Source organism: Epinephelus fuscoguttatus, linkage group LG13 (assembly GCF_011397635.1).
Source record: "Epinephelus fuscoguttatus linkage group LG13, E.fuscoguttatus.final_Chr_v1".
Lineage (NCBI taxonomy): Eukaryota > Metazoa > Chordata > Actinopteri > Perciformes > Serranidae > Epinephelus > Epinephelus fuscoguttatus.
The window spans coordinates 31,428,268-31,453,546 of record NC_064764.1 but is presented as its reverse complement, the minus strand read 5'-3'; the positions used below and the strand labels follow the sequence as shown (position 1 = coordinate 31,453,546).

Genomic DNA, 25,279 nt, shown 5'->3' with positions numbered 1-25,279 from the left:
ATATGTGAATGCACATGTGGATACAAGAGGCAAAGTTTTATGAACACCTAATTAGAGTGTTTTAACAACAACAAAATGATGCTATCAGCTATCTAAACCTGAGTACTGACCCAGACTTTCAGTGCATCCTGAGAAAATGCAAATAAAATTACACGTACTTCAGAAAATAAAGGCTCTTCACCAACAGTAAGTAACTGGGTCTGGCAAAAACGGGCAAAAATAGTCCTTCTCATTGTTGTCTGGCATTTTAAAATCGATGTGACGTGTAACTAACAAGACATGAGAGAGAGTCTGAAAGTGTACCTGCAGAATCTGGTAAGCCACGGAGCAGTTGCTAAAGAGGGCCACCATGCACTTGATGCACTGGTAGGCTCGTTTCTGGTAGTGGTTCTTGGAGCGCTGGATGGTGTCAAAGAGCCCGTCTCGGTCATCGGGAATGCCCTTCAGCACATTGTGGATCCTACACGACGACAAAAACAACAACAAAAAAGGAGGAATTTAAACTCTGATCACATTCTAGAAAGAGCAGCACTCAGTTTACACGCACTCAGTCTGACCTGTGTGTCTGCCAGGAGTCCTCGATGAGCAGGATCTGTAGCAGCAAGTCCAGGTAAGGCCTCAGCTCATAGGTGTAGGAGTACGCAACCTGCAGACGCACAACACATATGATCATAAGTCTTGTGGACACCTACAAGTGACATCCTGTTGGTCTTGAAAATTGTGAGACACTTACCTGCCAGAGCAGCTCACTGAGCACAGTGGAGGAGAACTGAGGGTTCTCCCAGCAGCTGAAGCGAAGCAGCTTCACCGTCTCCTCAGAGTTGCTGCAGTCCTCAATGATCTTCTTCACGTAGCTAGTCCTCACAAACAGGATCTCTGCCACCAGCTGCTGCACCGGCATCACCGGGGCTGTCAGATTGGTGTCACCATAGGGGTTGGGGAGGGGTGGGTTACCTGGAGAGGGTAGAGGGAAGAAAGTTAGAGTAATCTGACGTACATGTGGTTATTAATTAGAAGTCTGTATGTTTTCTTCTTTCATCCTCTGCTATGAAAGCCCTCAGCTCCAAGCTCTGCCTACACAACACAGAGGCTCAGAGTGGCTGTTTGTCAGTCACTATATCCTGAGCAAGGATGAAAATCCTCATTGGGCTCCATCTCTCCCCACCACAAATGCCCCGCACTGCTTCATGTTACATATTGCCCAAGCTCACTTCACAATTTGTGTGGCTTTAAAGTAAGAGACTCACCATTGATGGAGGACTGCATGCGTGAGGAGACGTCACAGCAGCGCACCAGCTGGGAGACCACAGTGTAGAGCTTGCCCAGCTCAGCGTACTGGTACTTAATGGGAGGACCGGGACCCTCGTCCAGGGCGACCAACATGAAGGTGGCAGGGACATTCAGCTTCAACAGCTGGGTCTTTTCTGCCAGACCTGTGAAGACAGAGAAAGGAAAGACAGCAGCGTTTTTACTCCCAAATGTATAATTATTATTATATTTTGCGTAGACCTTGCTGTGCAGTTCCCTGAGGAACAGATGTATAGGGCAGGAGTGTGATTGCCGCGTGCTCCTTACCCAGATTGGCATACATGACAAAGAGGTTGAAGTACTGCTGCAGGTGACGGCCGTGTTCGGAAACCTCTCTTCTGAGCAGGTTGAGTACAGCTCTCAACAGGTGGTCACTTAGACTGAGGTTATCACAGCCCTGATACACAAACATGGAAAACAACAGAAACACCGTGGCAGAGTTATAGCAATCAAAAGTGCACCATGAGAAACCTCTCAGTGATAATCTGCAATACAAACTGCTTTAATTATCTTCCAGGAAACCTGTGACTCAAACAATTTCAAGTATCTCCCGGAGAGTCCTAATAAAAAGCCCATTTTCCACAGAGCTCAGCTGAAGTCTGGCACCAACCTGAGTCGAGGGTCCAGGCGAGGCGGTGGGGGAGGGGCATGGGCCGTCTTGCAGGGAGAAGTGAGCAATGAAGACAATGAGCTTGGCAAATGCACCACGGACCTCAGCGCTCGGGCACTCAAGTAGGTACTCGGAGAACCGGTTGGGGTAAGCAAACAGGACGTTGTGTGCAAACCAATAGCGTACATTCTTACTGTGTCTCAGCAGGATGCAGAGGGCGTCATACCTGGAGGGAAGGGCAAGGAGAATATTTATAGAAACGGGAGAAAACACAGACAAAACCCCAAAAGCACACAAAGCAGACAGAGCTTACCAGTCGCTGGCAGGACCCCGTACTACTTTCTTGGTGTGAAAACCTGTGCTGAAGAGGAACCTAGCAGCCAGCTGAGCACTTATCATAGCAATCTCCTCTGCCTCTGGCAGAAGATGGTCTTGTCCTGATAGAGAGAGAGCGATCATTAACAAAACAGACTGAAAATCTTCCTGGTAATTTACTTTTAACATAAGCTGACAACAACCTATGAAGCTATAACCAGAGACCAACATGAAAAGCAACAACTGACTCATTGTTGGATGACATTACTGAAGCACATATCCTGCCACCTTTTCGCAATTAGTTGACATCAGTGGTGATGACCCACACATACACACAGCAGATTACTTAAACATGGTGATCTTCAGTATACAGATAATATACAATAACATATATTGCAGTGAGCATGCATTAAGGCAGTGACACACTTTCCCCTGTTTTGCCTTTGTACTCCAGCACACTGGATTTGAAATAAAACAACCACTATGAGGTTACAGAGCAATTTTTCTTATACACTTTTGTTCCCTAATTTGGGGACTACAAATAAAATGGGCTGCAATGCCTAAAAGATGAAAAAAATCCTCAACTGCACTCAGTCATTATTTCTTTTCAAATCCAGTGTGCTTACATACAGAGTCAACACAATGAACACTGTACGACTGTCCTACATATACATCACATAATGAACAGTGACTTTAAAGACGCTGTATGTCAGAGAATCATGGCTCAGCCTTGTTCAGTCCAGCATAAAGTGAAACACAAAATGCAGTTGACACAGTAACTGGGAGATGGCAGTGTTAAAGCTCAGAGGACATTATGAAAAATGGCCACTGATCTCGAATATCCCTTTTCCACCCAAATTAGCATGTGTACGCAGGTTTTTTAAACACAGGCAAACCCACTAAAAATAAGGTATAGTATCCTTTCCTATTGCCCGTAGACCAGAGCTGTGCACACGGCTCTGCAGTAGTCAAGCAGATGAGCACCCTTCTGTGTGTGTGTTTCTGGTGAGTCAAATTCAACGTCACGGACAGGCCGGGGAACAGATAGAGGAGCATCGAGACCAATGAAAACTTCATGGTGGTTACTTATTTTAAAATAACTGTTACTTATTCAGCCTCACTTTCAAACTCGGTGGAGACAAATTTGGATCGATGTTAAGAGCACTGCTTGGGCAGAGACGGACAGTATTTTGTGGCGACTCATTATTGCATCTTGCCGATTAAGGGGCTAAAATTAGCGTGTACATCCAGCCCAAGGTGATAAATACCCACTACTCCTGCTGAGTCATTTGACCTAGGTGTGAATGCTGATTAAAACCTTTCCTACTGCACTAAAAAGCCAGACGTTAGCAGGTGTTAGCTATCTTTTGTGCAGTGGGAAAGGGGCTCATGTGAAGCCAATCGCTGACATATTAAATTATACATTCGACTAACATACTGGGTCAGTGTTTTGGATCAGGAAGTGGACATTCGAAATCTATCTTACAACAATAGGTTTGTTTTTAAACATCAGTTTGCTGCTGCTGTTGCTGAGGAGAATTTAAAAAGGGGATTCATTAGCATCTCAACTGGATACTAGGTTGCAAACAACCGTACTGATGACTGCTCTCAAACATTTATTTTCCTGTGGCTCCATTAATAATGCATTACAGAGGCAGAGCATTTCTCGGCAGCCCGTGCTCAACACTACTGACCACCAAATCCTTTCACAGGGATGCTGTGTATTAGCTTCACTTTAAATATATATATATATATTTTGTAGCAAGCAAGTCAGAGAGTAGTGATAAAATCATAATGGCAGCTGCTAAATCTTAAATAGGGGAGCACAGAAATCAACAGTGGAGATATGATGATGACCTCATCATTGTGCAAAGGATCAAAGAAGCCCTCTGGGTGTACTGGATATGCAGAGTCACGACTGGAGGAGTGACGTGATGCTGTGCAACAACAAATCACACAACAATATACACGCAAGGGAGGAACTGCATGTTTGTAGTGACACAAATGTCTTATTGAGTGTATTGCCTTGATAAATTTATCCACATTGTGGAACAACACCAGACATAGAGACTAATTACTTGTGTTGTTAATGACCCCAGTGTTACATTTTACATTCATAATGTTTTTCTATCTTTTTACCTGCAGCTTCATTAAAAGGTTTTCAACTTCCATAGGTCTATTCTGGTTAAACAGAATAAGTCAAACAGCTACAGGTGGGAAAATTAGATCGTGTTCATAAAAAAGACAACACTGTGTTCACAACGGCATTCACCAGCACAATATCTTTTGCAACAAGCAGCTTTTGTGTACGTTTTTGTTGCACTTTATGTTTTAAGTGTGCTTCTAAAACATCCCACCCACAGTTTGAGTTGAGGTTAAAGAAGACGTGTGTAGGATTTAATGGCATATAGCAGTGAGGACTGCAGAATGCAACCACTTCTTCATGTCTGAAGCTTGAACTCACAGTTAGGATTCCTTCAGTGTTTTTTGTTCTTTTTCATTTATTCTATTTATTTTTCATTCTTGATTACTGGATTTACTTTCACTGCTCTGGCTTCTCTATTTGTTCCTGAGTTAGTGGGGTAGTCTTTTGGTCCTTGTCGGTTCTATGCTTGTTTGTTGATGCTCTGTGCATCTTTATAAAATCATCAATATAAACACCTTGTTTAAAAAAAGGATTCCTTCAGTGTTCATTGTTCAAGAGGTTTTTACCAGGAGCCGAATTACCTGCAGAGGTCTCTTCCCCCTCTTCCTCTCCAAAACAAACAGAGCCAGCATTTTATACTGATAAAACACTGAATAAAGCAGTTTATCATTACAAATCTGTGTTTCTCCTACACTGTTTGGCATGTCGCAGACAGGCCGCTAGCCCAGCACCTGGTAATGTGTGTTCACATTATTGTCTGATAACTTAAGATCCATTAATTTCAGAGGTTTTTAACCAGAGCTAAATTATCCACAGAGGTCTCTTCCTCCCCAAAACAAACAGAACTGGTGATATAAACCCGTCAAAAGATGGAATCAAGCAGTTTAACATTAAAATTCAATGTTTCTCCGACAGTGGTCATTGCAGAGGGGCTGCTGACTACGGTGGCCAACACAAAAAAGCAAATGGCCCTATCTAGAGCCAGTGTTTGGTTCATCTGTTCTTGACTACTGTAGAAACATGGCGGCCTAACATGTTGGACTCTGTGGGTGAGGACCCGCTCCCTATGTGGACATCATAGACTCATTTTGAGGTAACGAAAACACAGCAATCCTTATTTTTAGGTCACTATACACAAAAGAAAGCATACTTATTATATTATATTCCATTTCTGCCAATGTATCCCTCTAAACCCTGAACACTTAACCGTTCACTGGCTACCTACATTAATAAAGTTTTAATCTTTTAATATACAGTAAAAATAAGCTTTTAAAACCCCATATAGCTGCACACAGAAGAAAGATGCATACCTGGAGGAGGGTTTAAATAGACACTGTTACAGGTCAGAAGTTTCTTAATGAACTGGAAATATTCCAGGCTGTATTGCATTCGGTTGTGCATGAATTGGACGTTCTGCTTGCGGACGCTGCACTCGATGACACCAGGCATCTTGACCTGATGCGGCTTGGTGGAGGAGATGGTCAACTCCGAGATGTATTTGACAAGCTCGCTGTCCTTGTCCAGTGAGTCCATACGCTCATAGAATAGGATGTAGGCGTTCCACCAGCGCTTCTGCCTCCGGTACGACATCCTTTTCATCATATGATCGAACACCTCGCCCATGTATTCCCCTCCAAAGCACTGGTTCTTCATCTCCTCCTCATCGTCCATCTTGCACTCAGTCACATCCCCATCGTCAAATTTATACCAGCGGTTCTTCTCACCGTCGCCCCCGTTCCTCTGGATTATGTAGGAATAGTAGTGTCCGCCACTGGCCTGGCCTGAGTGGACCAGCACTCCCACCAGACGATACTTGGAGCTGCCGGGAGGCGTGGGTTCAGAGGGCTCGTTCTGTTGGATCACCTGATTCTCCGGGTTGACGTCATCGCCCTCTAGCTTGGCCACACCAGCTACCGTGTACGGCTCCATGTCGAGCTCCCTGGGGAACTCAAAGTAGTCATTGAACTTGATGGCACACTCCCTCTCCCAGTCATAGTCGAAGCGCTTCAGCTGGATGGCCAGGACAGGTGGCAGCTTCTTTATCAGCAGGCGCTTCACTGTGTCCACCTGACGAGAAGAGCAAACATCACAGGTTACCTCTCTGGCCGGAGAAAATGCAGGTTGTGCCATTATTCTATAACCATTATATTGTGTAAGCAACATTTACTTCATTATGAAAAGTTAAAGTCTATTTCCACTTTAAAACCACTTCTGTTTTTTCACAATACTTAATGAGTATCACATTGTAACACTGGCTGGCGACCAGATGAGTGCTTCATTATTCTCACCTTCTTATTACACTTCTCACAGTGGTAGGCGTTGGCTCCCTCAAGCAGATCCCCTTTAACATACTGCTCCATGGAGTCCAACAGGTTCTGGTGGTTTCTGATGTCTACGTTGAGCGTTGTGAACGACTCCTCACACTCATACCTGACAACACAGAACATCATTAAGTAACAAGAAACCAGCTTTACATTTCTAAAGCTATATCCTGTAACTAAATTGAGGGAAAAGGACTGCACTCACCTGTGGGGGCATCCCTGACAGATCTTCTGGTCAGCAAAGGACCCTCCCAGCACCTTGCTCAGCATGGCGGGGTGGCCAAGGGCTTTCAGAGCTTCATCCAGACTGTCCACCAAAGAGTTGAAAAACTCCAAAGCATCATGCTGCTCCCTCAAGTTCACTGGCTCACCCCATAATCTAAAAAGCAAGGGGTGGAATAACAAAAAAAATCCAATTAGACAAAAGCCACTGCTAAATAGGTAAAATGCAAATTGATTAAGTCTTTAAAATACCTGAACTGTTTCCAGAATCCCCTGGGGACATAGTACTGCAGTCTGGAGGCAGCCAGGTGTCCAAAAATGACTTGCAGGTGACGCAGTACCCCGATGTTATACTCTTTCCTGTCCTCTGACTTACTGGAGGGTTTATCATCAAACTGATGGTGGTAGCTGAACACCTCATCCCGAGGATCGACATTACTCTGTTGAGGAAAACACATGGAACATTACTAACAATTAGTGGTGGGATAAAAATCGATTCAAAACAGTATTGCAATGCTTCTTCTTACAATTTTTGTATTGATTTTCTAATCCCCGAATTTAAATAATTCAAATGTGCGGGTGGAAAGAAGTTGCTGCTTTTATTGAGGTAATCTCAGAGTAACGTGACGTCATATCCATTACAAGTAAAAACGACTGTTTGATGAAACCCAAGCTCTCACTGTACCTCATTCTCCTGCTTCTCATCCCCAGACATGTCATCATCCACATCAGTGCCCGTGCCCTCAATGGCCAGGATGCCGTTGCGAATTGGAGGGATCATGTACAGCTGCTGAATGACAGAGTTCATATAACAGGTGGCCCCAGCGTTCTTCAAACCTACAAAGCCTTTGTTGGGCCGTGGCCCCACCGGAGGCAAGTACTCCCACTCTGTCAGTGTCTCGCAACCTGGAAGGAGAAAGAAGCAACACTCTCATGCATGATGTAATTTATAAACCATCAAGGGAACTTTACACACTGGTGTTTACCTACCTAAATAGTACATGTCAGTCAAGGTGTCAACTATTTGCTTGAGGTTGCGAACACATCCGACAGCCAGTGCTACCAGGAGCTCAAAGCCAGCGTTGATGGAAGCAGGGGTGCTGCACACTGGGATGGCCTGCTCTGTGGGGAACTCTCCACTCTTCATGTACTGCAGGTACACATTAGACGCTGGAAAGATGAAGTCGTCGATCAGCTCCTAATTGAGAAGAGAGGGAGGAAAAGGAAGGAAACAAAATAAGATTATATTAATCGTTTTATTCTTTTTTTTTTTTTTTTTTAATCTATTTAACTTTAATTTAACCAGCAGAGTCCTGCTGAGATCAAAAATCTCTTTTTCACGGGAGACCTGGCCAAGACGGGGAGCAGCATAATCAAAACACGTAGTTTCAAACAGAAAAACACAGCAGAGAAGAAATAAAAAAGAATTAGCAATAAAGTTAAACAAACTCACATTTCAGAAGAGAAAATTTAAGAGTTTGTTTCATGTCAGGTAAATTAAAAACACTGACATCTTAGGAAATCTGCCTCTGATTCTTTCATTTCAATTTTAAAAGAATTTAATTAATTGAATTAATTAATTGTTTAAAGTCATTCTGCAACATATTCTATTGCCGAGGGTTCAGAATACACAAAGGCCCCTTTTCCAATTTTGGAAGGGGCATTTAGAACAGAAAGTGTAAAGAAGTCCTGAGAACACAGAGTATAGTCTGGCACTTTTCTGTGTGAGCAAGACACAAAAGTAGTATGGAGCAAGAACTGCCTTATATAGAAAAGTGGATCAGTGACAGAGCCTACAGGTGACCAGAGCACGGCATCCTACCTAAGAGTATAGCTCACTGTGGTGAGCCAGAGATTTACAATAGATAATGAACCTCAGGGACGCCTTGTAAGCTGTGTCAAGCATATGAAGACACCAAGCAGAGGTATGCATATATAAAAGATCAACTTAATCTTTTGAGTTGAAGCAGGGTATTTTTAATATCATTATAAGCATTTTGCAAGGGTTTGCAGGCTTGACCAAGAGTTTAAGCTTTGCAGTATATAAAAATGTCATCAGCATATAAACAGAAATTAACACCTTAAACATTTTGACCCAGATTATCTATTTACAAACAATATAAGCAGACCCAAAATAGAGCCCTGTGGTACACCCTTGTAGACAGATACATTATCTGTCTGTTTCACCTTAATGAGGTTTGCTCCTCCTTTTTCACAGCCGATGTAGTACTTCTTCTCTGGTGTCTGGAAGGCTAGAAGCTCTTTGGTAACTCCAAGGTGGCCCTCCAGGATGGTCTCCTCCACTCCAGTCTCCCCTGTCCTCTTTACCTCATCCTAATAAAGTGAGCATATTGTGCGCCGTCAACTCTGCCCCACACTTAAGTAGATATCCTCAATTTGGCTTTTATATATAGGGAGCATTATACAACATATTTGCTGATCATGAATACAATTAATAGGCTGTTTTACCCTTATCCTTTTCAGCCAGTCGATCTCATTGTTGAGCAGCACCTCAGCATTTGGCAGGTTGATGTTGCTGTTGTAGGCATAGTTCAGAAGATGTCTGAGTAAAGTGAAGTAGTCTCCAGCGTGTTTGGCTCGCTCCTTGGCTGTACTCTGTACACGGACAATTTGACATTAGGCTCTTGTAAGCAGGTAACTGTTAAAATGTCTCACACTGTGGTGATACATTATAATGCATTAAGTAAACACAAGGCACAAAGCTACTCACCCCCAGCACAGTGAAGAGGAGGGTGATAAAGAAGAGGAGGGGTCGATGGCCCATACAGCACCTAGTTGCCATCAGAAAGAACTGCTCCTGGGCCATTTGACGCACAGATCTGTTTAACACAAATGACAACATTACCCTCACGATATCCTGTCAGAACTATAAAAGGCTGGCGATAAGGCTGTCTCCGCTATTTAAATCAGTAGATTTATGCTTCAGCAAATAGCTGGAACGCATTCTGTTGTACTTACTTGCTGTGGCAGTGTAGCAGCAAGTCTATGATGAAGGTCTGCCAAGCCTTCTCCTTACTGAGTGTGTCCAGAGCCGTGGGCATGAGGGCAAAACACAGTGTCATCACCTCCAGGGCCTCGCAACACACCTGCTCATCTTCCCCATCTGGCTCCTTAGCTGCATTGGTCTAACAAGAAAAAGAACAATTGAAGACATTATGCAAAAATATATATAGTGTTGCATTTTTTTAATTTGCTAAACCCTTCAAAGTCCACTACGCTCATCAAGACCTCTTGATCTCTTGTTTGTACCTTTCTCAAAGCTTAATACCTTTGGTGGCTGAGCATTTACTGTCCTGCCTTCAGGGTTCTACAACAGTCTGCATCTATTATGGAGGGATGTGCAGCACAGACTTTATTCCATTATGGATGTCAATGCGGCACAACTGTCCCTCTCAATGCTCCTGCTTTCTGTTCAGCTCGTTGTACTTGTATCTCACCATGTGTTCTAAAACAACAGGACTGCATTTAACAAGACTATGCCTCTGCAAACTAGGGAAGTTTCTCTTACAGTTTATATCCATGTCTGTGAAAACATGGATGCTACAACACATCTTCCCCCCAGCAGCACAGAAGATCTACACAACCAGCAGTCTCAAAATTAGTGTCATCAATTCAGTATCTGACGAACTGTCTCCCCTTCTGTACCTGAGTTATGAGACAGAGTAATGGCTAAAAAGGTGTTTTATGCAGAACTTCATGAAGTCACAACCACCAAATTCTAATCATCATCCTTAAGTCCAAGAGGACGATTGTGTGTCAAATTTGTAGAAATTCCTTCAAGGTGTTTTGGAGATGTCACAGTCACAAGAAGGAAACAGATGCAAGGTCACAGTGACCTCGACCTTCGACCATCAAAAACTAATCAGTTCATTGTTGAGTCTAAGTGGACGTTTGTGCCAAATTTGAAGAAATTCCCTCAAGTTTCAAGATATTGTGTTCACAAGAAGGGGATGGACTGACGGACAGACAACCAGAAAACATAACGCCTTCCAGTACAGCTACCACCAGTGGCGAGGCATAAAACCACTAACAAAGAGCGACATTTGAAGGTGACTTACCTTCTCATATATCTTGCTGATTTCTTCATTTGAACTGAAGACGAGCTGCACCGTACCACAGCCTGATGCCCACACTATTTTCTGCACTGCTCGAATCACACAGATGTCTGGGATGTACTTTGATGCCTGGAAGAAATTCTGGTGAAAAAGTAGTCCCATAAAAGCCATTATTACAGACAGCTCCTCTCAAAAATAAAATCTATTCAGACTATTCATTAAAATTCATTACAATTATTAGTTCAGTTTCTTCTATTCTTACAAACCTCTGTCCATTTACTTACATTTTCTGTTACCTCGTCGGAGATTTGCTGGGCCAGGCGGATGGCTACATTGCGCAGCATGCATTCTGAGGCAGGGTTAGGGATGTTTTGCAGGGCACTCTGGAGGACCAGGGCCTGGTCATGAGTGGCCTGATTAATCTGTAGACAATGCAGGGCAGGTGATGAGGTGTGGAGAGAGATGAAAATATGTCAGGGATGACAAATAATTGAGTAACCAGTCATACAGGAACGTTTCCGTGTGAATTGTGTGTGTTGCCTAACCGGTGAGACAGGAATATTTCCCTCGGCGTTGGGCTGGCAGGCCTCTGCCACAGCTTTCACATGCCCAAAGCCTACGGCAGTAAGGAGGAGCTTGGCGATCTTAAGTGCATTGAGGTAAGCCCCACGCCGTGTCTCCATGTCCGCTGATGGGAGGAAGTTGTTTCTGGTGAGCATGCTCAACACCAGGGGCAGCCCACCACTCTTCAAGAAGTTGTACTGGAAGTCGCTGGCATCCTCGCCCAGGGTGGCACTGGCTGGCATCAGCAAAGCATAAACAACCTGGAACATCAGCAATAAGAGTGTGAGCTTTCTTACAAATCAACAAGCATGGGAAGAAACAGTGAGACTGTCTTACACAACGGAATTAGTGGTTTATCTTGATATCTTTGCTGAGTGAAAGCAGGAAGTCTCAAAGGTGGCACAATATTAACACTTTCTAGTCACTGCAGCTCTCCAGCTAATTCGGTAATTCTACCTCTATGAGTTGAGCCACATATTTATGTAATCATACTACATTACGATTGCTCAAGGAGTTGCAACACTGCTGTTCAAACAACAGTTGAAGCCTATCACAATAATTACATTTTTGACTTATGATATATGGACATGACCTCAATCATTTGGCTGACCTCGATATTGCCTGTTGGGCTATATGCATGTTTGTTTGCCTAAAAATGTCATCAACATTTTGGCCATAATGATGCCAGAAGTAACAGCAGAGTTTTCCCGACTGTTGCAATGATTCTCCCTTTTTTTCCTCTCCACCTTCACCTCCTTGCGGTACTTCAAAGAAAGGTAAAACAACTCTTTAAAGATGACACTGCAGTTTACCAGTAGCCTACAGCTGCACTTCTGGAGTGGATGAGTCTGACAGTAGCAAAGTTCTGACGGCTGTTAGCTTCCTAACCCCTGGTTACAAGCCAAAAGTCCTTTGTTTGTAGTTTTACCCTCCAACAACTTCTTCCTCACTCTGTAAATCTACCGGCAAACTGCCCGACTCCAAGGCCGTCCACTCCCAGACCTGACTGCAGCGCACCAGCAGGACTATGGAGGTGACTGCGTTGTTCCTGGAGCTGTTTAGTATGTCTACCAGTCTAATTGGCCTAATCTTTTATTAAGTCTCAAAATTAGTCATTTTGGACAACTCCTATAAAGGTACTACAATTCTATATGTACTGTCTTGGAAATATTAACAGGTGTTAATTCCTTATTTCTTTAAATATGTCAATTATTTTTTCATATTCCAATTCCAATGTCTGATATTCCTAAGAATGACAAGTTTTTGTTCTTTGAAAGGATGTACTTGCAAAATTTTGGTTTTATATTATCATTATTTAAAGGAGCTAGATGTAAGAAATATAAAGCAAATAGTCATAAAATCTTCCTTATATGTCACAGAGACTAAGGAATAATGTTCACATAAAATACTGATCTCACCAACAACAATAGTACAGCCAGAATATTCGCATTTAAAAATTTTTTTTTTACAGTCCGCAAAACATGTTTATGTTTTGAATTTGTGTTTTGGCCAGTCTCCTCCGCTGTATCCCGGCAGCAGCGTTAGCAGCAGAGAAGCCGGACTTGCTCGAACGGTCCGCTGGAAAACCTAAGATCAAGGACGCAGCGACACGGCCCTGCCATGGCAGCCGCCCGTGGGCAAACAAATCAGTCTCTAGCGTGCCGCTGTCCAGCAACCTCGAATCAGTAGGGGAGGGGGGGCGGACACGACTCGCGGCAGTATTTTGAATTAGAGTGCAGTAACCGTTTTGGCCACATTCTTACATACAGCGCCTTTAAGTGGCATAAGATGGTCTCAAAATGACAATCATTTAATTTATCGCAATTATTTCTGGGATAATATACTGTACAACAAAATTAGTTATCGTGACAGGTCTACACCAGTCAACACACAATGACGCATTACTACATCACAGGCTAGTCAAGCTGAGAAATGAGAAAACGTTTTACGAAAGCCAACTGAGACCCACCTCAATGAGGTAGAGCACTTGTGAGGGTGAGGGCCCGAAGAAGCGCGAGTCCAGTGACGGACTGAGGCTGTTCTCTCCAAGCTTGGCGTGATCCAGACACACCGCTCGCAGATTCTCCACGGTAGTGTTATCTGGAGGACACAGAAACCGCACAAACATAAATGAACATGACCATTGGAGCTAACATTGCCTGTGTGTTTTTTGTGTATGTTTTCATAGAGTAAAGTGGCTGGATAATATTAACAGCACAAGTGTGTGCATATACCCAGCACAGCTGCATGTATATACCTGGGGGCATGAGTTTCATGAGAACTCGAGCTCCGTCTCTGAGCAGTGGCATGTTGAGGTTGCAGCCCAGGTCAGCCACTTGCCACAGGAAGGAGATGTAGCGCAGATGCAGCGACATTATCTGCGAAACAGGAAATAGGACAAAGTTCACAAACTGATCAACACTGTGTTACACAGCACTGCATATGTGAGTCAGTGGTTAGAACACAAAACACTGTGGACATGGGGGTGAGTCACGTTTTTCACATTGTGATTATGACACAAACTAATGTATGATATAAGGCTCCCTAATGATTTAAATAAAATGGTTAAATAATATTTATTATTGCATGAGGGACTGCTCCAGATTTTTAGTTTTCCTCTGTGGCACAGAATCTAAGAAAACGTTCTCCTACACAACATCTATCACATACCTGCCATCAATGATTTAATTAAAACATCACTCATCCCTTGTTGTTGGGACAGAGGTAAAGCATTGTTTGGCAACATGGAAATCTGCTCAGTTTAAACAGCTAATACAGTGTCTGGTTTGTAAACTCACCACACCAGGAAGACAGCTCTCCACCTCAGGGTTGGGCCCATCGCTGTAGTGGTTTCCGTGGTTACCAGGAGAGCCAGTGGATGAGTCAGAAGAGCTGTCTGGGCTTGAAGGCATGTTGGCACTCACCTGGGTCAGTTTGGCCGTGATAAGCTGTACAAAATTTTTTTACAGTTAATGCTGATGTAAAAACGAACCATGGTGTCCTGTGCGTAACTTTAACTGCACATACGAGGCAGCACAGCACCTTTAATGAAAATATTTCTAATTCTATTTGAAAGAGTAACATCAATCCTCATTCTCACCGTTTTGTCCTTCAAATTGAGCTGTCCAATCAGCTTCCTGTCATCAGCTGGATCGACAACCTCTCCCCCAATGAAGAGCTCAATCTTGGTATGAGCAGCGTTAGCTTTGATCCTGTTTAGGATGCCGCGCCGCACAGAGCCGATTGTATCATTGGTGTGTGACCAGATGTCCAAGTCATCTACCTGACGCCCCTGGTTGGGGAAACGGACGATCAATGTGATATGCTTCCCACGGAAAGCTCTGCAAGAGAAGATGGAAGAAAGAGGTTTACGTGAAACACTGAGACAAACTACCTTTGTTTTCCAATTTTGAGATAGGTAATGTTCATGAATTGTAATGTGTGACCCCTAGATATAAAACGAAAGTAGAACTGACATTCCCAATCAAATCAGCATAGTAGGACGGTCAGTGCCGAAGCCATTTTTATGAGTATAGCTGCCATAGCAACCGTTGTATTGGGCTAACTTCTAAATAAACTTCTGTATAAACAAACAGACTTGCAGCAATTCCTGGACTCAATGAGATGAGGTTTTGCAGTCATGACCACATGAACAGTGAAGCAGTATGTTTTCAAATAACCAACGAGTTAAAAATCCTTTAAAAACATTACTGTATTTTCCCGTTTCTTTTGTTACCATTAATTGCACGTCTATAAAACATGATGTTCTCCGAAGAATGAGTGAGTCACTGCTCAGGGGACAGCCTGAGAGGCAAAGGCCGTGGGAATTAATAGTGTAAAAATCAGCTTATTTTCAAATATAACTCAGCAAAATAAGGGTATAATTTTGACTAGACCAGAGTTGGAGATTGTTGCAACAGCACAGAGACAGTTTCAGTGACTTTTTTTTTTGTTTCTGTGGAGTTTGAAGGAAGTGTGTTTTAGGATGAGTAAGCAAAGCAATAAAGCTAACGGTTGTCTAAGTTTGGTGAAAGAGAGGAACTTAGATTGGTGTATGGGTGTATTTTTCTGTTTAAGAAGGAAAACAGGTAGACCTAGTGAGTGTGCAGATTAGTGAGTGTGACACACTTTACAGCCCAACTGACTTGTGTCCTCACCATTACAACTAACAACGATTGCCATTGTCTTTGAACTACTTAAATGACCACGGCAAGCAGTTCAATGTGCTTTCTATTCATTCTTTTTCTATGGTGTGACCTGTAGCAAAGCTTACTGCAGTGTCTGGGTTTATTCTTGTCATTTAGTAATATGTTATTTATGGTAATGAAACAGTGTCATTGTGATTGTACCTCGACATAGGCAGTATAGTCCGCTCCTCATGGTAGTCACTGTCACACTCATTGATGTACTCCTTGAGCACAGTGAGAACTCGCACCATGCGGATAGCCTCCTGACGGGCGCAGTTAATGCTGTCTTTGTCTCCGTCTAACACACACAGGGTGTCGTAGGACGCCTTCAGACGGTCAAAACATGACTGGATGAAGTCTTCATGAATTTCAACCTGACAGGGACAGAAAATGGGTACGAAGATGAATACAGGTGCATTGTCATTACAATCAAAAAAAACCCCCCCAAAAAACAAAAAAACAGATTACACTTCTGCTCTGACTGAAACAGAGCGGTCAATGTACCTGATTGACTTGTAGTTTTGGTCCGAGGTTGGTGTAAATCTCCTTCAGCAGGTCTATAGCTCGGCTGGCGATGTCATCGCTTCCTTGAATTACCACCTGAAAGAGAGGAGAAAATAAAGATGAGAGTCTAACTTCATGCATACATGTCTGAGGAGGTCCAGGCACTGAAGTAGAGAGGAGCCTCATTATTGACCACCCAGAACAATAGAGAGGGCAAGGAGAATGCACTACAGGGCTGCGTGTTTTTTTTTTTTTTTTTGTCTCTTGCAACAGACAGAATTCTAGCAGAATCAGCTCTGCGGCAAGAGAGAACCATATTTGTGTCTGCTGTCAAGTGTCAGCTCCTCTTTTGTTGATGCAATTCCTACCTTCAGGCTACATGACACGTATACGGCAGAGCATCTTCTACTCACGACTGCACCAAGTTAACACCGTTATATCAAGTCTTCAGTTATCTCAGATTAGAGAGTCTAATTACAGCCTAGGTAATCAGTTACATTTATTAATTTGGCAGACGCTTTGGTACAAAGCCACGTATAAATGAGGCACAATTCAAGCAACAATACATCAAGGAGAAGCCTTCGAGAATAAGTGCCTGAACACTCAGTTTCACAAGTGTCAGAAGGATTGCAGATGCCTGAAGCAACACAGCAAATGACACGTTTTGAGAGAAAGAGAGAGAAATATCAAAAGAGAGACTGAGTATAATAGGTGGAGAACGTACTCTGGGAAGTGTAGGTCTTCAAGCTATTTTTTAAGACATAAAGGGATTCTGCTGACTGAATTGTGTTTGGTCAGCAGAGCCACAAAGCTGACAACACTGGTCAGGCAGTCAGAACAACAGCCGACATATATCACCAATGTCTATCTCCCTCTCTTCAATACACACAAACTTGAAAATGATCCAGTAAGAGACTTTTAAAATCAGACATCCCAGATTTAAGTACTGCTCAAGGTGACCAAATCAAGATATCTTCTCTTTAAGGTATCCAATGTTTCTTAAAGCTGTTATTCAAGTCTAAACAGGGCTTGACAGTAAGGCGGCATTTATACTTCTGCATTGAATAGACACCGTACCTACTGGTGTAGGCTCTGCATCAACATGGAGCATACGCCAGTAGTCTGACGTGCACCTTTCCAGAAATGTAACTACACGTTGCAGTAGTACAGACCTCCTGTCTATTTTTGTAAGCTGAAAAACCATTTCCCTCAGTGGAAACAAAGCTTTTATTTACTTTAATTTCACAGATAAGAAACAATGAATTGTGAAGACAATAAAGCCTCCACAAAAATAGCATTTTAAGTCTTGTGTGTGATTTATCCTGGCTTCATATGAGCAGAGGAAATCTCCACTAGTCGCTAGGCTAATCTATACAATGTGAAATGCCATAGGCTTGTGCTAATAACGTTAGCATGTTATATTTGTTTGCAAAACGTGTTTAGTATAAGACAGTTGTTTTGTCGGTGAATCTTGTGAGTTGTAATGGAGCAGAATTTTATGTTACCTTTGTTAAATGTTGCTGTTGTCCCTGGCTTCATGTGAGAAGAGGAAAAGTTCGCTAGCTGCTAGGCTAATTTATACAATGTAAAATGCCATAGGCTTGTGCTAAAAACATTAGCATGTTGTATTTGTGGAGCAAATTTGTGTCCAGATTAGGGCTGCCACTAACGATTATTTTCATTGTCGACTAATCTGTCGATTATTTCTTCGATTAGTCGACTAATCATTTCATCGAAAAATGTTGAAAAATGTCAGTCTGTCTCGCCCAAACCCCAAAATTATGTCATCTAATGTCTTGTTTCATACTCACGCCAAAGGGTTTTAGTTCACTGTCACAGGAGATTGTATAAAGCTGCCAATATCTGAACGTAAGAAGCTGCAATAATAAGAGTATTTTGAGGTACTTTTATAGTGCTTTTCTATGAAAAATGACTCAAACCTTTTAGTCAACTAATAAAATAGTCACCGATTATTTTAATAGTCGATTAGTCATCTATTAGTCGACTGCTGCACAAATATAAATCCCGTTTAACGGTTGCCACTGGCAACTATTTTTGGAAACACTGGTGAAGCAAATTAAGCTGCACTTTAGATTTAAATTCTGTACAATATCAAATAAAACCCAAATCATTTTGCCCAGCTACTGTAATAAAGTGTTTTGTTATTATTTTATGACACATCTTTAAAATATGAGGTGACTAAAAATGGCAGCTGTATTTTCAGTGTGGCAACCAAAAGCTGATGCCTGGTAGCCAGCGTGGCAACCACTTCTCAAAGTAAGTGTTGAGTCCTGTGTATAGCATAATGAGAAAATAGGCAAGAGTTGAAAGGCACTTTTGGCTACCTGCCTCCCTCCCTATGAACAATAACATCCCTTTATGTGTGCCTGTTGCAACAAATCTCCTCACCCTCCAGAGGTAGTCCAAGCCTATTAGTTCCAGGTCATCCATCATGTAGGCCCTGCGCTTTGCCACCAGCTTGCCCTCCCTGCAGTTGACTGCCTTGAAGAACCTCTCAAAGCATTTCATGCCATTCTCTGTCAGCAGAGACGGGTCCAACTGCAGGACATTGTTCTCAAAGAAGTCCTTATTGATGTCTGGGTCCAGGTCTGGCTCATCACCCATCAACTTGGAGTACCTATTGGGTGACAGGAATGTAACGCAGCATTCAGAACAGACATCTGCTGATTGACATATGTGAGGGAATTCATTCAAGCCGAAGGCGAAAAGAGATCAAATCAAACCGCACCATTTGAAGCAAGCCTCACGGTCACAGAGAAACACTGCGTTCTCAGCCAGACACTTCCAGATCTGCTTGGCCTGAGGGGCGCACAGCCACAGCTGGCCATCTTTTAGCAGGAACCTGGCAAAATACACAAGAAAATCAATAACGGACACTGGTGGCCAGAAGGTTAGAGAAAATGTGCATGTGAAGGTCACGTTGTTCGTTCCAGACTTGCATCATAATTGCTGGTGGGGGTGAAGTCCCTGGCTATCATTTGCTCTTCCCTAATTACCCAATATTGTCCTTGAACAAGGTTCTTCAATTGAGTGACTTAGCAGCTCGAAGACACGACTGTGGACGTTATGTGTGGCTCCCACAGGTTGTGTGTGTGTGTGTGTGTGTGTGTGTGTGTGTGTGTGTGTGTGTCATATTCAGCCTGCATTTAACAGTATATACCATATTTTCCTTATATAGATATGCATAAATATATGATGTTAATCAGAAACCAACCAAGAACTGTCAAACATCTGTTGCTCAAATGCAAAATTTTATAGGTTTTTTAACCATGTAACACAGATATTTTCCTTGCTTTGTTCCCATGATCAGTTTGATTGAAGTAGCTTTTATTCACCATGAATGAAAGCTACACTTATCTAACTGATCATGACAGTAATTGGATGGATCCTGCAGCAATGCAGCTGATCTGAGCCAACACATTATGAAAGATTTGGCCCCCACTTAACTCAAAGTACAGCAATATTTAAGGCAGAATATGCTTGATAATTAAGTTTTTATATTTATATTTCCTTCATTCCTAGATGTAGTCTCAGTTTTTACTAAAAATAATATCTTGAAGACAAAAAGAAGCGCTCTCACACACTGCCTAGCTTATTGTTGGAAGTCTCTTTTGAAAAAATTGAGGTTAAATGAATGTTTTTCAGATTTATTTTGAGTATTTTTGTAGACTTCTAATCAATTTTTAATGTTACTGTCCAACTGTTGGCACATATGTTTTGAGGAAGTTTCAGGTGACAATTAGCTCAACCAATTCCTGTAGTGCTGATTGGATAACAGGATGACTGAAGCAGCTCTTTTGTGTATATACACACTGAATTATGGTGATGCTGCTCATATGCTTGATGAAGGTCTGAGGGACCAAAACGTCGCCTTGATAAAATGAAAATTCCAGCAATAAGCGAGACCATGTGTGGGAGCTCTTTTCTTGTCTTCAAGATTGCACCTCCTCTGATGCACCTGTCATACATTCAAGTGTGCTGAAAGAAATCACATTTGATATATTTGCATGTGACATATGATGTCATTGTACCTCAGGAAGTTGAGTCGTTCCTGCACTTCCTGTACATGGCTGTAGCGGCTTCCTGGCCTGACCGTCTGGGGGTCAAACTCAGCTTGTTCTTCTGTAACAGCACACAAACAAACACTCAGACTACAGACAGTGCACGTCCCTGAGCCAACTACCAATAAAAATTAAATGTCCCGACTAACACAGCCCCAATAATGTACCTTTGGAGAACTGCCTCATGGTCTCCATGTAGGCCGAGAGGTTCTCAGCCACCAGGGTGACCAGAGCATGGTTATGCTGCAGCTGGTTGATCAGGTCATGGCGGTAAAACACATGAGGACTTCTCTGGGTTTGACTAAAGACAGAACAGCAGGAGGAGCGGATGTTGTAAAGGGAGACAAAAACAGATATTCACTCGGGAAGCAAGAGCAACGTTCAAACAGAGAGATAATGAAGCTGACATCATGTACTTTTAGTAACACAATTTCTGATTAAGAAAAACATAGCATGACTGATTTCTCATTTGTTTCTATCAGGGACATAAAGAAAGCAGCTTTTGGCGTGCGTGTGTGTGTGTGTGTGTGTGTGTGTGTGTTGTAGAATAACCAGCAGAAGAGGTCATATCAATTAAGGCCATTTCCTGCCTTGTTTTCCACATAAAATAATGTTTTTGGCTTGAAAACTAGTCGACTGGAGAACCAAATGAGCCTGAAATCTATTACTCAGTTTTGATAGCCACCACTCTAAAAAGAGCCACATGGGAATCTGCAAAACATTAAAATCTGTTTGAATCATCAATGCCAAATTAAAAAGAGTTGGCTTAGATTTATTCAAAATTCTGCAGTTACATTATGACTCCAGTTTACTTATTATTAGTGGCTGGGTTACACTGAATAGAGAAGCTATCTAGAACACATTCTAGTGTTTCTGTATTTCTCATAACTATATGCATATCACATGCAGAAAACAATATTAGCATTAATGTGAGTGGGTTCAAGGCATGAAATACCCCTGATATTTTGCATTGAGTGATTTGTGCTGAAAGGAGATGGCATCAGGAAGAACGGGGCTCCATCTCAAAGGACCTTTCATTTAGTTGTGTTACTGACTAGATTAAAGGACTATTCTGTGTGTGCGCTACAGCTTGTGTTCAGTACTGAGAAACTGCAGAGTTTACCCAAAGATGTCTACTTTTTAGGGTGCTTTCAGACCTAGAGTCGTCTCCTTTGGTCTGAATCAGGGACTAATTTTGTCACAAAGTTGTATAATTGCCTAGAGTTGGTTCGTGTTCTCACGGCAGCATTTACAAGCGGACCAGATCAAATGCCTTGTGTGAGAAAGCTGCTCTTGATTGGTCAGAATTTCCATGTGGGAAAAATCCAGGAAGTAAACCAAACGTTGAAGAAGAGTACACTTGCAAGATAAATGTGACACTTTCTAATGTCACAATGGAGGGACAACTACGCAGGTTGATTTTAGCGCTGCTCATCGTGGACTATATTGCTGTCATTGTTCATTTTAGTCAAAGCATACAGTTTGAAAACGAGGCGCGGCTCCAACTAGAAAACAATGTTTTGATGCATTGGATGTGCTGAATGTGCATATTAAGGCAGTACAGGAGGAGGTGTACATTAATAATCCTCCAGGACTGTAACATGCTCATGTTTAACCCAAACAATGTGTCATGTGACTGCAGTTGGTTCAGATCCAGGTCGGAACACCTTCTCACCACAAACGAACCGCACCAGAGTGCATTTGTAACCGGACCAAGACCACCTCTTCGGCGTGGTTGTTCTGATGCGATTACTGTGTTGACACCTGCCCAAACGAACCGCACTTACGGGGCAAACAAACTTGAGTTCAACTGAACCAAACCAAACAGGTTAGGTGTGAAAGCACCCCTAGAAATTATGGTAACCATGCCTCATACATTTTTTTTTTTTAGACTTGGCTTGCATTTAGTAACCTCACCTTGATTTGAGCTAACTTGACACTGCATTCATGTACACAAACCATAATATCTTCAGCTACTATTTCCTAAATTGCTTAATAAAGCTGAAACGATTAATTGATCAGCAGTCAACTATTAAATTAATAGCTGACTATTAGCTTCTTAAATGGGAATATTTTCTGTTTCTTTCACTCCTCTCTGACAGTAAACTGCATATATGTGGGTTGTGGACAAAGCAACACATATGAGGATGACATTTGGGCTTTGGTAAACACTGATCAACATTTTCCACAATTTTCTGACATTTAATAGATCAAACAACAAATCAGTTTATCAAGAAACTAATCAACAGGTTGATTACTGATGCTTGATATTTAACTCAAATGACATTACATTAATCATCTAAGAATAAACGTGATAACTCATTATGATTATCTTTATATTAATAGCCAACATTCATTTAAGCCTACTGTATTATATAATTGTGACCACAGTTTTCAGTCCATTATCTTGCTTCAACAAATGTGATGGATGAGCACCTGGGCTGCCAAGGTTTCTAACAGCAAGTGCAGAGAAACTATAATTTAATGTTCCCCAGAGCCCTTCCAAAATCTGGAGGTCATTGCTGAGCCATTAGTCAGAATACAAGTCATCTTGAAGTACACTTGTGCAGGACCTTAAACAGGAGATTGGATGAGGAATCAGTCATTTGAGATGAAACCCAAGAAAGAATTGCTTAAGCGGATTCATGACAGAGATTTACATCTTGTATAGTATATATATGTATCATGAACATGTCAAAGAGAAAGTTAGACTTGACGTGAAAAAGAAATAGGTAGAACCCTGGAATTGACACTCAACTTACCCCACTAAGTTCGTTTGTATGTTAATTGGCATTTTCTTTCTGAAAAACAACAGGCATGTATACTACATGTTTTCTACATTGACTAGAAAAAATGCTGTACTTCAAGATATTAAAAAAATTCCAATTAATGCTAACCAATATGACTAAGTATCAATCTCACAATTATTTCACAAATGTACCATGGTAGCATTAAATCAGTGCTTGTAAAATCTCTCTTTTTGTTGTATTACCACTGCTCCCTGACAACTTAACGTCCTTATGATGTGATTCACTGGCAGAATAAGTTTTGAATTATGTTAAAACTGCACTTCTCATCAGCATGTATAACAAATAGGCCAAAAGCACAGGTGTTTCTGTTTCAGGGACCAATAACATTGTTAATGTTTGTATAATAAGTCAAATTGTTGACTGTTAAAAAAGAATTTAAATCAAAACAACAAATATTATATATTTACATATATTTATGTAAACTCAAACTATTTATTTATCATTTACTTGACAAGCTAGCTACCAGACTAAACCAATAATTAACCTGTCACCTGTCAACAGCAATGAGGATTTTGACTGGTTGGATGTGATTGATTGGGCTTAAAGTGGGTTACGTTAGAGCTGAGTCTATCAACATTCTCCAGCATCATCGTTCAACTGCAGTTACAGAGTTAACTTCGTTACACAGGGCTCAAAGTACCTATTTCTGTACATATGCATGGCTGAATGTAACAATTAAAAATTACTTGCACCAATTTTATTAACCTGCACCAGTTGTGTATTATCTTATTATGTGTACTATGTTAAATCTTGGCATCAACATCGATGCTGCAACATTTTCTTTTTTAAGACAGTTCAAATATAAGACATTTGTCAGTGTGTTGTGATGTAATTTGAGCTGACTTTCCCTTTAATTTTCCTGAAAATTAAAGTACCGTGAACTTCAGATATTACATGGTCAGATAACACAGAAAATGTCAGTTAACCTCTGAAGGAAAAACAATTACTTATTGACTTTATAAGTGCTTAATAATGAGGACATTTTCAGTGTGTTACAATATAATCTGAGCTGACTCCAGCTGTACAGTAATGTACATTTTGAGCAGGAATCTGCTGCACTTCTCTGCAAACCTAATATGGAATCATTTTTATCATATCAGGATTGACTATATATAATGTATAATAAATTACTGCTGTAATGCAACTCTCTGTACGTCCATTTTGGCCTCTCTGAGTCAGCTGCCAGTGCACAACAGCAACCAGGTTTTACATGGAGCTGCTGTTGCGCTGCTCTGTATTGTCAGTTGTGTGTGTCTCACAGTCAATGCATGAGAGTTGGCAGCCCTGAACAACATATTTTCTATGACAAAGAACTACAAATTACGTGCACAGCTTAAATTTTACACACACTACCGTGCATATGTGAGGTATTTCGAGCCCAGTTATAGTGTAACAAAGCAAACGCAGTGTGTATACCATGCAGCTCTCCTTAGTGTGCCAGAAAGAAAAGTGAGCATCCCTTGCCCCAAAGCATCCTTACTGAAAATAATAGTAGCCAAATACCTGTAATGCTTGATTTAAGGAACCACACAAACAGTACGTTTTAAGAACATAGCCAAAGTAAAGACGATGGGATGAAAATTTGGTTTCGTGAGAAGTATTTGAGAGCATAATTCATTTGTAAATTTTGGGTGTAGCTCCCAGCCCTGTTGGCCAGCACTGATGGTTAATTAGTGCACTGGGGGGAGTTGCAGAAGACAATTCTGATACTATTTTGTCATAATATGACCATAAAATGTAGGGCCGTTTACCCTCTTGGGCGAAATGCTTCACCTCTCGTGTAGATGTGATAGACATGCCAGGAATGCCAGTTGGTCAAAATTAAGTGAAAGTGAAAATTAAGAGTTTTTCTTATAGGTGTTCATGCAACATGTGCAAAGTGAATATTAACAATTCAGGATAAAATACTTTACAAATTTAATAAATAAACACTTCATACTTGCCGACAATTGAATCATCCCGTAATGTAAAACAGGTTTTTCACCATGACCTTACCTAAGGTTTTGAGGGGCTTCTCCAAAGAGGCTACAGATTTCTCTGATTTGCTTCAGGGCAGGGATCACCCATTTGTCATTGGTTCGTAGCTCCTCTATGAAGCGATCTATCCACTGAATCTTCTGTGTGTCTCTGTCCT

At 41.7% G+C, this 25,279-nt stretch overlaps 1 protein-coding gene across 6 annotated transcripts in view; it reads right to left on the bottom strand.

The window, feature by feature from the left end:
* usp9 (ubiquitin specific peptidase 9) overlaps positions 1-25,279 on the bottom strand; it is a 56,035-nt gene that overhangs the window by 9,352 nt on the left and 21,404 nt on the right. For 3 of the 6 annotated variants that reach the window (XM_049593656.1, XM_049593659.1, XM_049593657.1), the window contains exons 13-44: positions 25,141-25,277; positions 23,098-23,136; positions 20,503-20,636; positions 20,306-20,396; positions 19,003-19,116; positions 18,663-18,891; positions 16,254-16,349; positions 15,912-16,123; positions 14,663-14,903; positions 14,361-14,510; positions 13,820-13,940; positions 13,532-13,662; positions 11,544-11,822; positions 11,283-11,420; positions 11,002-11,139; positions 9,902-10,068; positions 9,654-9,762; positions 9,392-9,538; positions 9,110-9,256; positions 7,913-8,120; positions 7,608-7,828; positions 7,175-7,362; positions 6,906-7,079; positions 6,668-6,809; positions 5,690-6,446; positions 2,232-2,355; positions 1,919-2,144; positions 1,576-1,705; positions 1,248-1,433; positions 734-954; positions 558-646; positions 304-460 (exon numbers count right to left, since the gene is read on the bottom strand). In XM_049593656.1, the coding sequence (XP_049449613.1) occupies positions 304-460; positions 558-646; positions 734-954; positions 1,248-1,433; positions 1,576-1,705; positions 1,919-2,144; positions 2,232-2,355; positions 5,690-6,446; positions 6,668-6,809; positions 6,906-7,079; positions 7,175-7,362; positions 7,608-7,828; positions 7,913-8,120; positions 9,110-9,256; positions 9,392-9,538; positions 9,654-9,762; positions 9,902-10,068; positions 11,002-11,139; positions 11,283-11,420; positions 11,544-11,822; positions 13,532-13,662; positions 13,820-13,940; positions 14,361-14,510; positions 14,663-14,903; positions 15,912-16,123; positions 16,254-16,349; positions 18,663-18,891; positions 19,003-19,116; positions 20,306-20,396; positions 20,503-20,636; positions 23,098-23,136; positions 25,141-25,277 (5,643 nt within the window). The remainder of the gene's footprint in view (positions 1-303; positions 461-557; positions 647-733; positions 955-1,247; positions 1,434-1,575; positions 1,706-1,918; positions 2,145-2,231; positions 2,356-5,689; positions 6,447-6,667; positions 6,810-6,905; positions 7,080-7,174; positions 7,363-7,607; positions 7,829-7,912; positions 8,121-9,109; positions 9,257-9,391; positions 9,539-9,653; positions 9,763-9,901; positions 10,069-11,001; positions 11,140-11,282; positions 11,421-11,543; positions 11,823-13,531; positions 13,663-13,819; positions 13,941-14,360; positions 14,511-14,662; positions 14,904-15,911; positions 16,124-16,253; positions 16,350-18,662; positions 18,892-19,002; positions 19,117-20,305; positions 20,397-20,502; positions 20,637-23,097; positions 23,137-25,140; positions 25,278-25,279) is intronic. The other 3 variants (XM_049593660.1, XM_049593661.1, XM_049593658.1) reach the window with 2 other exon arrangements.